The sequence below is a fragment of the Rhinoderma darwinii genome, chromosome 5, assembly GCF_050947455.1.
Source record: "Rhinoderma darwinii isolate aRhiDar2 chromosome 5, aRhiDar2.hap1, whole genome shotgun sequence".
Classification (NCBI taxonomy): Eukaryota; Metazoa; Chordata; class Amphibia; order Anura; family Rhinodermatidae; genus Rhinoderma; species Rhinoderma darwinii.
The window spans coordinates 59375323-59389958 of record NC_134691.1 but is presented as its reverse complement, the minus strand read 5'-3'; the positions used below and the strand labels follow the sequence as shown (position 1 = coordinate 59389958).

The 14636-nt window shown below is 42.6% G+C and overlaps 1 protein-coding gene across 1 annotated transcript; it reads left to right on the top strand.

Annotated features, from left to right (window-relative positions):
• The first annotated feature begins 2631 nt into the window (after positions 1 to 2631).
• On the top strand, positions 2632 to 12877 carry LOC142652455 (protein kinase C delta type-like). The gene is made up of 11 exons (XM_075828090.1): positions 2632 to 3178; positions 5920 to 6026; positions 7286 to 7456; positions 7639 to 7730; positions 7854 to 7916; positions 8242 to 8380; positions 8474 to 8659; positions 9055 to 9183; positions 9377 to 9607; positions 11480 to 11706; positions 12785 to 12877. Exons 1-9 carry the CDS (start codon positions 2653 to 2655, stop codon positions 9512 to 9514), a joined length of 1551 nt encoding a protein of 516 aa, XP_075684205.1. The 5' UTR covers positions 2632 to 2652; the 3' UTR covers positions 9515 to 9607; positions 11480 to 11706; positions 12785 to 12877.
• The last annotated feature ends 1759 nt before the right edge of the window (positions 12878 to 14636 follow it).

Below are 14636 nucleotides of genomic sequence, written 5' to 3'. Positions count from 1 at the left end.
GATGGGTGACAGAGGGAGCGCATCTTCCTCTGTAAACAAGTTAAATGCCGCTGTCGCTATTGACGGCGGCATTTAACGGGTTAAACGGCCGCGATCTAAGTAAACTTCGATCGCGGACGTTGGAGCAGGAGCTCAGCTGTCATCAGACAGCTGAGCTCCGGCTCCAGCCTGCACGGGAGACCCGTGCACGACTTAGACTAGGCTCACGTGAAAAGGCGTCAGCCTAGCCTAAGGCCCCTTAGTGACGAACGTGAAAAGGCGTATTGTTGGTCACTAAGGGGTTAAAGAACTCATACCTTAATGTTGTGAAAGTATTTACAGTGCTAAGTACTCCACATTTTAGGGAGAGGTTTTCAATACACAAAATGATACTGTATACACAGGGCCCATAGTAACTAACCAGATTCCAGCTTACATTATTTCAGTTCAAGTTGATAATAACAGAAGAGTTTAGTTTGGTTACCATTGGCAATAGTGTTGCTAATTTGTAATATTTTGTTTGTAACTTTTTTATCCTCCAGTTAGAAATGTAATGTAATGGGCATATAAGTATCATATACTATATACACTGCATAACAATTGAAGACATTTATTTTATTTTAAGAACATAAAGATCTTTTTTTGCAAAGTTGCAACTTGAGGACCACAAAGATGAAACTGGGAGCAATATCAAATGTCTATTTTAATAAAAATAATTTGATGAATGGCCTGAGCTGTATGTCTAGAGTGTCTGTTGTAAAGTGGACTTGGACACAGGACAAAGAAATGAAAATCAAGCACTCTGTGGCAATAAAACGTGAAACTTTATTTAGATATCCAGGGGCAGGCAGACATGGTTACATATTTTCATCATGAAGGTATATTCCCACATAGTGGTTGAGGTGCGGTTACAAAAATCACATTAAGAACGCATCAGAAAAAACTTATGTTTTTACCGCAATTTGATGCATTTTTTATACGTGGTTGAAAACACAATTGCATAGAAACACGCACTAAATCACTTCTGTTCACACTTGCGTCATGATTTCCATTTTTACAGGAGCCATGATCCTTCATGATCAGTTATGACGGATCCGTATGTTTTTTCCGTTGACTTATAATGGATCAGTTATGTTTCCGTCAGGCATCGGTTTTATTTGCTGGATAGAATACTGCAGAATGCTACGCTATTATGACCGTCAAAAAGCAACTCAAGCCTGAGGGAAAAAATGAAGGCTCTGTTCACATCTGCATCAAGGTTTTCCGTCAGAAGCAAAACAACAAAAAACCGAGGTAAAGGGCTCAGTCAGATGAGGGAAGCTAACGGCGCCCGATGGAAACCATTGACTCACAGTGTACGTCGTTTTGGAGTCTTTGACGCAGATGTGAACAGAGCCTTATGTATTTAAAACTTTTTCCCTATGAACTGCGCCCTGGGATTAATGCCGCTCTAAGGTAAATAATAAGGATATGTTCACATGGCAAACGAAAAACAGCCGTAACATACGGAGCTGTTTTCAAGGGAAAACAGCCTCTGATTCTCAGCCGTTTTTTATGCATCAAGCGTTTTTTGATGCGTTTTTTACGGCTGTTTTTGGAGCTGTTTTTCTATTGAGACAATGAAAAACGGCTCCAAAAAAAGCTCAAGAAATGACATGCACTTCTTTTTTACGTGCCGTTTTATTACGCGCCTTTTTACATACGGCCGCGTAGAAAAACGCCCCGTGGGAACGAAACTCAGTTTTTCCTATTGAAGTCAATGGGAAGATGTTTGGAGGCGTTCAGCTTCCGTATTTTTCGCCGTTTTTCAACGACTGAAAATAATCCATGTGAACATACCCTAATGGTGATAATAATAAAATAGCATTACATAAAATTATAAAATACTGCATAATACCAAAGTCCAAGACAAGAGCCTGAAGGATCAACACAACAGAATAAAAATCTTCATAAAACCTAAACATTAATGCATTTAGCCTTAATTTTCAATATACTGTAACACACCAGGACCGAAGAGATCATATGACCATTCAGCAATCTTAATAGTAGGAGCGAACATGAAAACAAAGTCGACATACTACATACTTATTATTATTATTAGTTTCCAATGATAAAGGGAAAGTTATCTTCATACAGAAGAATTTCACAAAACATCAATAACCAGACAGAAACTTGATAGAAATAATTTTATGCAGAGTGTAAATGTGTCAAATAATGTAGATAAAATTTATACAAAGTATATAAAATCAGCTCAAAGGGGTTGTATGACATTACAGAAAACATGGCTGCTTTCTAAAAGAAACAGCGCCACCCCTGCCCATGGGTTGAGTCTGGTATTGCTGCTCCCCCATTTACTGAATTAACAGCTAATGCAGGATTCCTATCAGTAGAATTCCCTGCAATCAACTGGTGACTGAGGGACCAACCTAAAGGATTAGGGAGCAGGAAAACCGGGGTTTATACTGTATGATAAAATCAGGTCCTGCAAACAGGCAGCTCATCTGGTTGCTGATGATGGCATGTTCTTTTATGATGTCATGCGGAATCCGATGACTTCATGTTGCTTTATGACATCACGTTGCGGCTGGCTGAAGGGAGAAGGAAAGCAAAAATCCTTTGTGTTTCTTCACCGACTAGAGTGAGGAGGCGATTTGTTTGCTGTTCTTAGCGAACATGAGACATAACAAAAAAAGAAAACGTGATAAACAAGAGGTGAGGAGTAGTAGGGAGAGTGAGGAAGAACACCCACCTCAGAAGAGAAAGGTTCTTGATACCATCTTAGAAAAGGAACCTATTGAGAATGAGGAGCCCCCCATGACATTAGCTGGGCTTCCAGTGGAGGCATCAGACTACATCAATAAGAAGGGGAAAAGGAGTAGGAAGAGGAATAACAGAAAGAGAGATCGGACCTCTTACAAGAAGGGAGGAGAGAAATATGAAAACTCAAATCCTAAAATTGACATCCTAAAGAGAACCCAAGACAGCGATGGGGAAAGTAACATCCTGAAGAGAAAGAGAGAGAAGGACCTGGAGAGGAGCCCAACATCTGCCAGCTACTGCCCTACAGGAAAGGGGTATAGATTGCTGCTCAAAACACCAGAAAAGCTCCTCACATCCGGGATCGACCATCTGTCCAATAGCAGGACTGCCAAGAGACAGAAAACTCTTTCTGAAAGTCAAAGGAGCAAATTGGAAACAGGTAGGAGCTGTCAGTAAATACATCAAAGTAGAAGTGATGACTTAATACTATGTTTCCAATTATTAGAAGCTTAGATGAGGGATGGGAAGGTAACCAGACTTTAGCCAAATATTAAATAAGCCCTAAGGTTCAGTTCACACTGCATTTGTTTGCACCGATTTAGATATGGAATCGGCACCCAAAAAAATGGCCCAAATCTCCTTCCACTGATTTCAATGGGAGATAGAGGCTTTTTTTTCTCGGCGCTGTGTCTCTGCTCGTGGAAAAAACAAAGCGTCATACTCTGTCTTGGAGCTTTTAAACCTCGATTGAAATCAATGGGAAACAGAAAAAAAGAATAGTTTTTGATCAAAATCCCCCCCCCCAGTTTTTTCTATTTGCTAAATTTAAAAAAAAAACTTCAAAAACTGTGTCCAAAAACGCGTGCATTTCAAGATCTGCCTCCCCGGATGGAAAAAAAACCCCTTGTTCCACCCAAAACCTAAAAATGTTGGTGTAAGCGCAGTTATTCCCAATTCTGGGCTACACTCCCCTTAATGCTGCATTCATGAGGCCCCAGGAAGATGAGATATAGAAAGCTGTTTGCAAGGTCCTCACACTACAGAGATGTTTAGAAGTTACTTTGCCTTCGAGGTGATGTCTAGCTTCATCCTGATGTAAAACAAACATGTAAAGTTTACTAAGGCCTTATTCACACGAACGTGTTATACATCCGTGCTACTGCTGATTTTCACGTGCGTCGCACCGACCTATGTTAATGAATGGGGCTGTTCAGACTGTCAGTGAATTTCACGCAGCGTATGTGCGCTGTGTGAAACTCATGACATGTCCTATATTTGCCCGTGTTTCACGCTGTACGCACCCATTGAAGTTAATGGGTGCGTGCAAATCGCGCTCGGCAGACGGAAGCACTTCCGGGTGCCGCCCGTGATTTGCGCAACAGTAGTAAAAACTATGAATGAAAACAGAAAAGCACCTCGTGTAAACATAAAACCAGTGTCATAATGTTGCCGGCTGCACGAAAATCACGCAGTCGCGCACCATATGCTGATGACACACAGATGACACACAGAAAAAAATGCTGCGTTTTGCGCAAGCAAATCGGACACGTCCGTGTGAATAAGGCCTAAGGCTATGTTTATAGGCAAATCCGACGTGGATTTTTAAAATCCGTGGAAGAATTCCATGTCTGGCACTTGAATTTCTGTTGCGGATGTGCCAGCGGAATCACACACGGATAAGCACATTGTAATTCAATGGATCTAATCCGCTGCTTTTAAGTGCGGTATCCGCGCAAATAACGAGAATGTTGCAGATTTAAAAATCTGAAGCGAAGTCATTATTCTGCTTTCAATTTTTTTCCGCTGCATTTCAATGGAAAATAAAATTCCCCATTTCCTTGTTTGAATGCGGAATATCAGCGGATGTGATGATGGGCATTCTGCGCGTAAATCTTTATCAAATTCTGAACGTGTGAACATGGCCTAAGGGAATGATCAGACGTGGCGGAATTGCTCTGGAATTTTTCCATTGACTTCAATAGAGAGTCAAAACTCCGCAATGAAGTCCGCAGATGTTATGTGTGCTGCGTAGCGTATTGGTTTGACGAACATAACATTTCTTCATTCTGGCTGGACCTATGTATTTCTAAGTCTACAGCCAGACTAAAGCCCCATGCACGCTAACGTAAAAACGCCCGTAATCACGGGCCATTATTACGGCACGGGCAGGCCCATAGAAGTCAATGGGGCTCCCGTAATTACTGGTGACTACGTGTGTGCACCCATAATTACGGGAGCGTTGCTAGGCGACGTCAGGAGATAGTCACTGTCCAGGGTGCTGAAAGAGTTAAACGATCGGCAGTAACTGTTTCAGCACCCAGGACAGTGACTTCCGATCACAATATACATCAACCTGTAAAAAAATCGAAGTTCCTACTTACCGAGAACTCCCTGCTTCTTCCTCCAGTCCGGCCTCCCGGGATGACGTTTCAGTCCAAGTGACGGCTGCAGCCAATCACAGGCTGCAGCGGTCACATGGACTGCCGCGTCATCCAGGGAGGTTGGGCTGGATGTCGAAAGAGAGGGACGCGTCACCAAGACAACGGCCGGGTAAGTATGAATTTCTTTTACTTTTACTAGGGAAAGTGCTGTCCCTTCTCTCTATCCTGCACTGATAGAGAGAAGGGAAGTACTTTCACCTCAATAGGCAACGGCTAGTCCGCATCAATTTATTGCCTATTTTGGGCAGATCCGCAACAGAATCTGCAACACAGATTATGTGCGGCATTGATGCGGACAGTGGCGGAAGAAATACGCCACGTCTGGCCATGCCCTAAGGCTGGGTTCACACGACCTATTTTCAGGTGTAAACTACGCGTATTATGCCTCGATTTACGCCTGAAAATAGGGCTACAATACGTCGGCAAACATCTGCCCATTCATTTGAATGGGTTTGCCGACGTACTGTGCAGACGACCTGTTATTTACGTGTCGTCGTTTGAAAGCTGTGCAGGGCACTTCTTTGCAACGTAATTTGAGCCATTCTTCATTGAAGTCAATGAAGAGCAGCTCAAGATTTACGAGCGTCGCAGACGCCTCGCATAATACGAGGAGCAGCTTTTACGTCTGAAACGAGGCAGCTGTTTTCTCCTGAAAACAGTCTGTCTTTTCAGATGTAAAAGCCTCTCATCGTGTGCACATACCCTAAGAGTTTCTAACACTGATTTATTTTATTTCAAGGAGAAAGTGAGACCCAACCATCGGATACCATAGATATAGTGGCAGCTCCTGTCAGTTTGTCAGATTTTACCTTCTATAAGGTGCTTGGAATAGGTAGTTATGGAAAGGTAAGTGTTCACTTCACAATTCACCGATGATACAACAAAGCCCCATTCACACTAGTGCTCACACAGCTCATACTATGTTATTCATCCTCTATAAGGCCTGGTACAAAGTAGCAAAAAACTGCACATTTTCTGAAAAGTAATCCGCAGCGTAATACAGTAGCAGCAGAGTGGATGGGATTTGAACAAATCTTAACCACACGCTGCGTAAATGATAAGCGGAAAAAAACACTCAGAAATTAACCAGCGGTGCGGTTTTTTAATCCGCAGCATGTCAATCGTATTTATTTAATCGTTGCAATTTTTGTGGCGGAAAATCTGCGATTCCACCGCAAAAATCTCAACTCAGAAAGAATAAAATCTTATACTTACCCAGAATTCTGTGCTCCTTTGTCCAGGCCGGTTTTCTAGGATGACGTTTCATCCCATATGAACTGACCGCTAAAGCCAGTCACAGGCTGCAGCGGTCACATGGAATGAAACGTCATCCCTGGAGGCCGGGCTGTAGGACGACAGAGGGACACGTCGTCGCCATGGCTACGGGTAAGTATAAAACTTTTTTTCTTATGTGCAGTTTTCCACAGTGGAAATTTCAGCCAGTTCCCTGTGGCAAACAGGGCGGATACGCTGTGTGCTTTTACGCAGCGTATTCACACAGTGTGGTTTTGCCCCCTGCAAAAACGCATGTTTTTTTTTTTACGCGATTTGCCGTGTCCTTACAATTAGCCGAAAAACGGCATCAAATGCGCATGCACTTTTGCAGTGCGGTTTTCTGCCATACGGGAAAAAAAATGTCAAAACCACACCCTATGAATATACTCTAATGTCCAAGATTAGAAAAACATGGCTGCTTTCTTCAAAAAACAGCACCACACCCGTGCATAGGTTATGTCTGGTATTGCAACGCAGATCCATTGAAGTGAATGGGGCAGAGCTGCAATACCACACACACAACCTGTAGACAGATGTGGTGCTGTTTTTGGAAGAACGCAGCCATGTTTTTATTCTAATATCTTGTACAAACCCTTTAAGACAGAATTCAAAACTGGGGTGGTACATTCTGCCCTACAATAACGTGCACTATTTTATGGTAGTGTGAACAAGGTCAAACAATATGGACTATTGAAGAGCAAATGTGGGTAGAAGAGAGGTATTATGGGAGCTATGAGGGTGAATATCCCCCAACCCATACTTCTGCCTTCTTCTCGTTTAGCTTCTGTGTTAGAGAAACGCAATGTCCTAGACATAACTCTCTTTTTCAGGTAATGCTGGCTTCACATCCGTCCAGCAGGCAACAGCTTGCCGTGAAAATTGTGAAGAAAAGGCTATTACTAGAGGACTCCAGAGAATCCGTCCTCATAGAGCGTCAGGCCCTGGAGATCACTGAACACAGCCGGCTCTTCACCCATGCCTTTGCGACTTTCCAAACTGAGGTAGGAGTCTTCCTCTTTTCACCATAGACCTCCACATCCGGCATATCAGGATTCAATTTTAAGCAGATTCCTCCTAGTCGGCTTGTGATAAGCGTTTTTTCTAGATTTGCCTGTTTAATAGGCTGCCAGAACGGGTAGCGTTGGCATCATGCCCTGTATTTACATTTCTGTCTTTTCTACAGGATTATGTGTTTTTTGCCATGGAGTATATCACTGGAGGAGAACTCCGTGATTTCATCAGTCGGAGAGCTCCTTGTGACATCGCCACCACCAGGTAATGTGCAATGTGGGTCATTTATTCATCATTTCTCCCACTGTACAGCAGACGTTTGATTTTTAGCTTTTATAAACTTTGCTGTTTAATGATGATGATAAATGTTTTCTTCTTTCTCTTTAGATTTATTTCGGCTGAAATTATCTGCGGTTTGCGGTATCTGCACTCAAGGGGCGTTATACACAGGTATTTAAATAACATAATAATATGAGAAGGATAATCAGTGTTATAATAGCTGCTGTTATCTGACAGGGGTTACACTTGCGGCTCTTGCACGCAGCCATATAACGGCTCGCTTTGTACGGAACCATAATAGGGCTTTTACTGTAACTCCATATACTTTCAGTTTTATACAGAGGTATGGCCTGCTCCATCAAACTCTGTACAAACAGCAGGACAAGGGAGAATTGCGTCTAGGGGAGAATATATCTGTACACACTGAGAAGGACACTCTGTGTAGTGATCCTTCCATGACTCTGCCACTTGCCAAATTCCCCCTTTATCTTTGCAGAGATCTAAAACCGGAAAATATACTCATGGACAGCGCCGGTCACGTTAAGATTGCCGATTTTGGCCTGGCAGCAATAAACATCTTTGGCTCAAAAAAGATGACAGAGCATGCAGGGACTATAGGCTACATGGCTCCAGAGGTGAGAAATGGACGTCTCATTTTATCAGTATAGTGTTTACAACACATCCAGTTTATTCCCCAACTTAATCCCTTCTCCCTGATGGTTCTACAGGTTCTGCTTATGAAGCCTTACAACGCCAACGTGGACTTCTTCTCCTTTGGAGTCATTATGTTTGAAATGGCTGTTGGACAATTTCCATTTTATGAGGGAAACAACCCTGCTAGGATCCTGCGTTCTATCCGCTGTCCCCGTTACCCTGAGAACCTGCATCCTCCTATAAGGAACATCCTAGAGGGGGTGAGTATACACACTCTTACAGGTCACAGAGAGCTGATATAATAGAATTTCACGGCAAAATAGTTAAAATCATGTGGCTAGGTATATAATGATATTTCTGTAAGGCTCTGTTCATACTTGCGTTGTAGTTACCATGTATAACGCATAGCCAGTACCGTCACACAATGGATACCACCAGTGCCCGATGTACCCCATTGTAAGTCAATGTAATCAGGCGCCGGTAATATCCATCATAAAATCTGTTGTTTTGATGGAAGGAATAGGGCCACATGCAGCGATATAATTCCCGTCTAATATAGAGAGATACAGACAGATAGATGATAATATAAAATATTGTCTGGATTACCTGATTAGTGTTTATCAATCGATTGCAATTTCCTGTTATTTTTTTACAGCTCTTCTGTAATTCATCTAAGCAGCGTCAGGGGCTTTGTGACACCATAAGGCAACATCAATTCTTTGCAGAAATCAACTGGCCAGAACTAGAGGCAGGAAAAGCGTGCCCTCCATTTGAAATAGAACCAGTGAGTATATAGGCAAGACAAGAAATTCTCCAGGCCAAACTTTTAAGCCGTCACATAGGGTTTGTATGTGTCCACTCAATGTCATAGAGAGGACGCAAAAGCTATGATTGTGCACAGATACGAACTACACTTCATACAATCAAAGCAGGTCCACTGTACATGATACAACTTATTTATATATCTTCTCTCCTAGACTCCAGTTGTGGAATATGATGAGACAATTCCACTAGATGCCCTGCTGTCTGCTGAGGAAGCACAGAAACCCCCAATACCACCGGAGGACAAACAGCTATTCTGTGGCTTCTCCTACATAAGCCACAAGTGGAGATGACCGCAGAAGCAGCAATAAGTACCAGGCCGGGTCATGTCATCTCTTCCCAGTCTACAGGACAACTTTGCAACATTTTATCCACCCACAAAAAAGGTGAGTTCATCTAACTGAGCTACAGAGTAATGACCCCAGCCTTTCCCACACATCAAATCCCTAAAAACTGACTTGTAACTGGTTTACACAATTAAGGTTATGTTCACACTTGCATTCAGGGTTTCCGTTGTTCTGCCCTGTCGTAGGAGCAAAACAACTAAATAAAACGGGTGTGCCGTAACTGCCGCAGGATGGACCCCACAGAATCCATTGACTTTAATGGGTTCCGTCAAGTTAATGGGTTCTGTTACGGTGTCCGTTCATTTTTCTACCAGAAAAAAACAGCACAGCATGCTGATGCAGATGTGAACAGAGCCTAATTTACAAATACTTCTCTCTGGGCGAGGTCCTGGAGACAGGAATTGCTTGCTGTCCATTTGAAATAGAACCAGTTTGTTTAAGGGCAAGACAAGAATCTCCTAGTCAAAATTTCAAGCTCTCACTTAGGGTTTTTATGTGTCCACACAATGTCAGAGTGAGCACACAAGTTATGATCATACATAGATACTAACTATACTCAGGCCAGGATCACACACACACAGTTTCGATGCAGTTTTTGGTGCCTTTTTTTGCTCAGTTTTTCTAGCCAAGGCCAGAAGTGGATCCGAAAGGAAGGAAAGATATAAAGAAAAAACTGATGCATTTCCTTTCTTTTGTGCCCACTTTTGTGTTTGGCTCAAAAAACCAAGCCAAAAACTAACAAAACTGCGTGTGTGATCCTAGATTTTTTTGGAACAAAATCCACATTTTTTTGCAGCCAGATGTCAGCTGAAAGTCAATAGTGAAATATTAAACACTCTAAAACTTGCATTACTTTTTTAGGTGCCTTTTTTCTCTTTTTTTTTACCTCAGTGGCATTTTTTGCAAATTGCAGCAAGGGGTTGGTTTGGCATTTTTTTTCATGCAATTAGTTGCGTTTTCCACTCATAGAACATAGGGGTACTTTTCCTCATATGCGTCATTGTATGTAGCGTTTTTTATGTCTTTTGGGGTTTTTTTTCAGAATAAAGGTATGTGCACACACATTTTTTGCGGCCGTTTTTGGAGCTGTTTTTCTATAGAGTCAATGAAAAACGGCTCCCAAAACGGCTCAAGAAGTGACATGCACTTTTTTTTCGCGAGCGTCTTTTTACACGCCGTTTTCCGAAAATGAGGTGTAAAAAAATGCCCCCTCAGAACACAATGCCGTCTTTCCCATTGAAATCAATGGGCAGATGTTTGTAGGCGTTCTGTTTCTGTTTTTTCAGGTATTTTTTAAGGCGTAAACGCTCCGAAATACACCTGAAAACACTCCGTGTGCACATACCCTAAATCGTGTTGCAAAGAGGACTTTTTTAATCACATGGTTTGCAATAAGAGTTCTTGGATGCTTTTTTTTTTTTTTTGCCCCATAAAATGGCCAGACAAAGTGTGTGTGAAGGAAGCCTTAAAGGGATTGTCCAGTCATAATAAATTAATAGCCTATCCTGCGAGGGCTGCTTCCCCTTCATTACAGTTGCTGCTCGTACTGTGAATTGCCGAGACTTGTAGCGAGAGTTCAGACTTGTAGCAAAAGTATTACAGCCTTGTCCCATTCACTTGAATGAGAGCAGGCTGTAGTACTGTGAATCGCCACTACAAGAGGGACGGCGATCCACAGTACGAACAGATAAAGATAGAAGGGAAATCAGCGATAGTACGAGCACCACGGTTGCTTATAAACAGCTGATCACCGGGTCTGCTGGTATTTTAACCCACACTGACCAGATATTGACAGCCTATACTGAGGAAAGGCCATTAATTCCTTGTGATTGGACAAACCCTTTAAGACATTCCAGGCAGTGATAGGTCCACTGTACATGATACATCTTATTTATGCATCTTCTCTCCTAGACTCCAGTTGTGGATTATACTGAGACAATTCCACTAGATGCCCTGCTGTCTGCTGAGGAATCATAGAAACCCCTAATACCACCGGGGGACTAACAGCTATTCTGTGGCTTCTCCTACATAAGCCACAAGTGGAGATGACCGCAGGAGCAGCAATAAGTACCAGGCCGGGTCATCTGTTCCCGTTCTACAAAACAACATTACACCATCTTATCCATCCACACAAAAAGGTGAGTTCATCGGAGCTGCTGATTATTGACCCTAGCCATTCCCACACAGGAAATCCCCAAAAGCTGACCTGTTAGGATGGATTCACACATCGCGTATTTGTTGCAGATTTTTGAGCGAAAGCTAGAAGAGAATCGAGGAGGAAGTAGAAGTATAAGCTCTTCCTTTATATTTCCCATTGCTTTTAAAACCACTTCTGGGTGAATCCAGTCTGAGACCACTCCCACACGGCAGTATTTAGGGTCAGTATTTGTATAAGTATTTGGTAGCCAAAATCAGGATTAAAACATAAACAGAGAAAAATATAATGTAAAGTTTTTTTTTTTACCGCTTTCCGTATTTTGGACCCACTCCTGGTTTTGGTTTACAAATACTGATGCAAAATACTGACCAAAATACTGCTGTGTGAAAGGGGCCTTATTTGTTTACAGAATTAATTATCAAAGACTTATCTTTCGGTGAGATCCTGCTAGAGTCATATCCACCATCCAATCCTCTTTACCTTGACTGAGAAGAGAACATGGGAGAAATAAGGGTGCAGTCACACAAAGCAGATTTTGTTGAAGACATTTTCTGCAATTGAAAATCAGTTACATTTACCTGAATGGAACTTGCAGAAATCCATGCACCTGCTGCAGAAACAACCACATTTAGTTGAATGGAACTGATTTTCAGTTGCAGAAATTTCTGCAACAAAATCTGTGGCGTGTGATTCCATCCTAGGGACGGGTTCACACGTAGAATAAACACTGCAGAATTTCCTCAACAGATTTCATTGCGATGCTTTCTTCTGTTCAGGCCAGCCTCCTGGGATGATGTTTCATCCCATGTGACTGCTACAGCCAATCACAGGCTGCAGCGGTCACATTGGTTGCAGCGTGAGGACGCGTCGCTATGACATGGGATAAGTATAAGCTTCTTTTTTTTTTAACCAATGCATTGAGCACGGGAGATTCCAATTGAAAACAATTTGGTTCAGGAAAGGATGCGCTGTGCACTTTTATGCAGCTTATCTGCCCTGTATGAACATAGTCTTACACTGCTGGTTCATGACAAAACTTTTCTGCTTGTATTTTGTAGAGCGGAGAAATACCACCAAGACGTCTGAAGAGATTAGTGTGGCTGTTGAGAGAGTCCCTTTCCCGGAAGTGACGTGGTAGCACACAACCCACAAAATAAAATAAACACACAACACTGATTTTTTGGATAATAATGGCCACGATGTTTATTAAGGGTAACCAAATAAAGAATAATTAAAATATATAAATAACCATAAATTAAAATCACCAATAAAATTCCAGATTTTAATTAATAAAAGACCAAGTCCGCCCCTCTAATAAACAGACGACTGCTTGACCACGAAGAAACACGGTCTGACAGCTGACCTTTGTCCAATCAGCTGCTCTCCAGGAAACATCTGCCTGGAGATAGAAACCTCTGGAACCTGCTCGTACAACCTGTACAGCTTACATAGGGGTCGCTAATAAGGTAAGTACCATTCTAATACATATGGAAAAAAGAAGGGGAAGAGAAATACACAACACCATATAAAATAACTGTCATTAACACATATTTTTGTGGTTCGTGCGACCATGTGTCCCCCAAGCTCATAGCTTAGGGGGCCCCTGACATTCTATTTAATTTGTCTATCATTGTGTCAGATGACACATATATTTTTATTTGTGTTTACCAGCAGCAATTTACAGGTCATATGCATCTTATATGTTATAGGGACAGCGTTTTAGTTTACAGCTTGGAATGCCCCTTTCCCCCTAATGTGCGTGCGTATTTTTAGTATGGAACTACATCATTATTTCATCCTCTCTGCACACGTGTGGCACAGGGAAACCATTCATTTATAAAATCACGGAAGGAGTTCCCTGTTATCCATGCGTAGATGGCTGTTTCAAGGGGATCTCCAAGTACTAATGTTGGGGATGTAGATCCGCATTGACCATGCGCAGAAATGCCGGCAAAATTAATGGCAATAGCTGTATAATGCTGGCCGTATAATGCTACATGTGGTACCAGTGGGGCTGCCAAATGACCAAGGGGTTGCCAGGTGCTCAAGGAGTTACCAGATGGGGGTTGCCAGACGCACCAGGGGTTGTCGGTTCGAGCCTAGTATGCTTCTTGTGGCACCACTGGTGCTAAGAAACGACCGAGGTGTTGCCAGACACCCAATTGATTTAACAGTACAAGCCTAGTGTGCTTCTGAGGCACCACTAAGGCTGCCAAACAACTGACAGGTTGCCAGGTGCCCAAGGGGTTATCAGATGCACCAGGCGTTGCTGGTGCAAACCTAGTGTGCTTCTTGTGGCACCACTCGGGCTGCCAAACGACCGAGGGGTTGCCAAACAACCAAGGTGTTGCCATACGCCCGAGTGGCTGCCAGTGCAAGTGGAGTGTGCTACTTGTGGCACCTCTAAGTCTTCCAAACAAATGAGGGGTTAATTACCAGGCTCCCATGGGGTTTGCCAGACACCAAAGGAGTTGCTGGTGCAAACCTAGACGAATTCAACGCTCTAAAGATCTACTAGATCATTGAGCAAATAGTTATTTATTCCTCACGCCTTGAGCGTCCTGTGATGCTGAATGGAGCGCTGCACACCATTTGGATACCATGGTTTTGTGAGTAGACAACATACTACTGATCCAGCCAGAGCCAATCCTTTATCCTTCACATTGCATCTTTGTTTAAGGTCACCTGATGAACCTTCAAAGGGGAAACACTGTTTGGACATCTGGTATACTTAACTCAATGTTGACATTATTCTTTATTGTTCTTTGGGGCTAAATATTGGACCTTAAAGCGCATTTAGGGTGCTACAGGGACAGGTTCAAGTGTGGGGCTCCTTTTCCGGGGAGATTATTCTGCCTAGGCATAGGTGTATAGTGCTAGGGGAAGTATAGGGTTATAGTGATTTTCTTT

Coding starts and splice junctions, on each gene's coding strand:
- LOC142652455 (XM_075828090.1), top strand. CDS start 2,653: ATGAGACATAACAAAAAAAGAAAACGTGATAAACAAGAGGTGAGGAGT. Junction 6,027..7,285: donor GAATAGGTAGTTATGGAAAG/GTAAGTGTTCAC, acceptor TCTCTTTTTCAG/GTAATGCTGGCTTCACATCC. Junction 7,917..8,241: donor TCAAGGGGCGTTATACACAG/GTATTTAAATAA, acceptor TTATCTTTGCAG/AGATCTAAAACCGGAAAATA.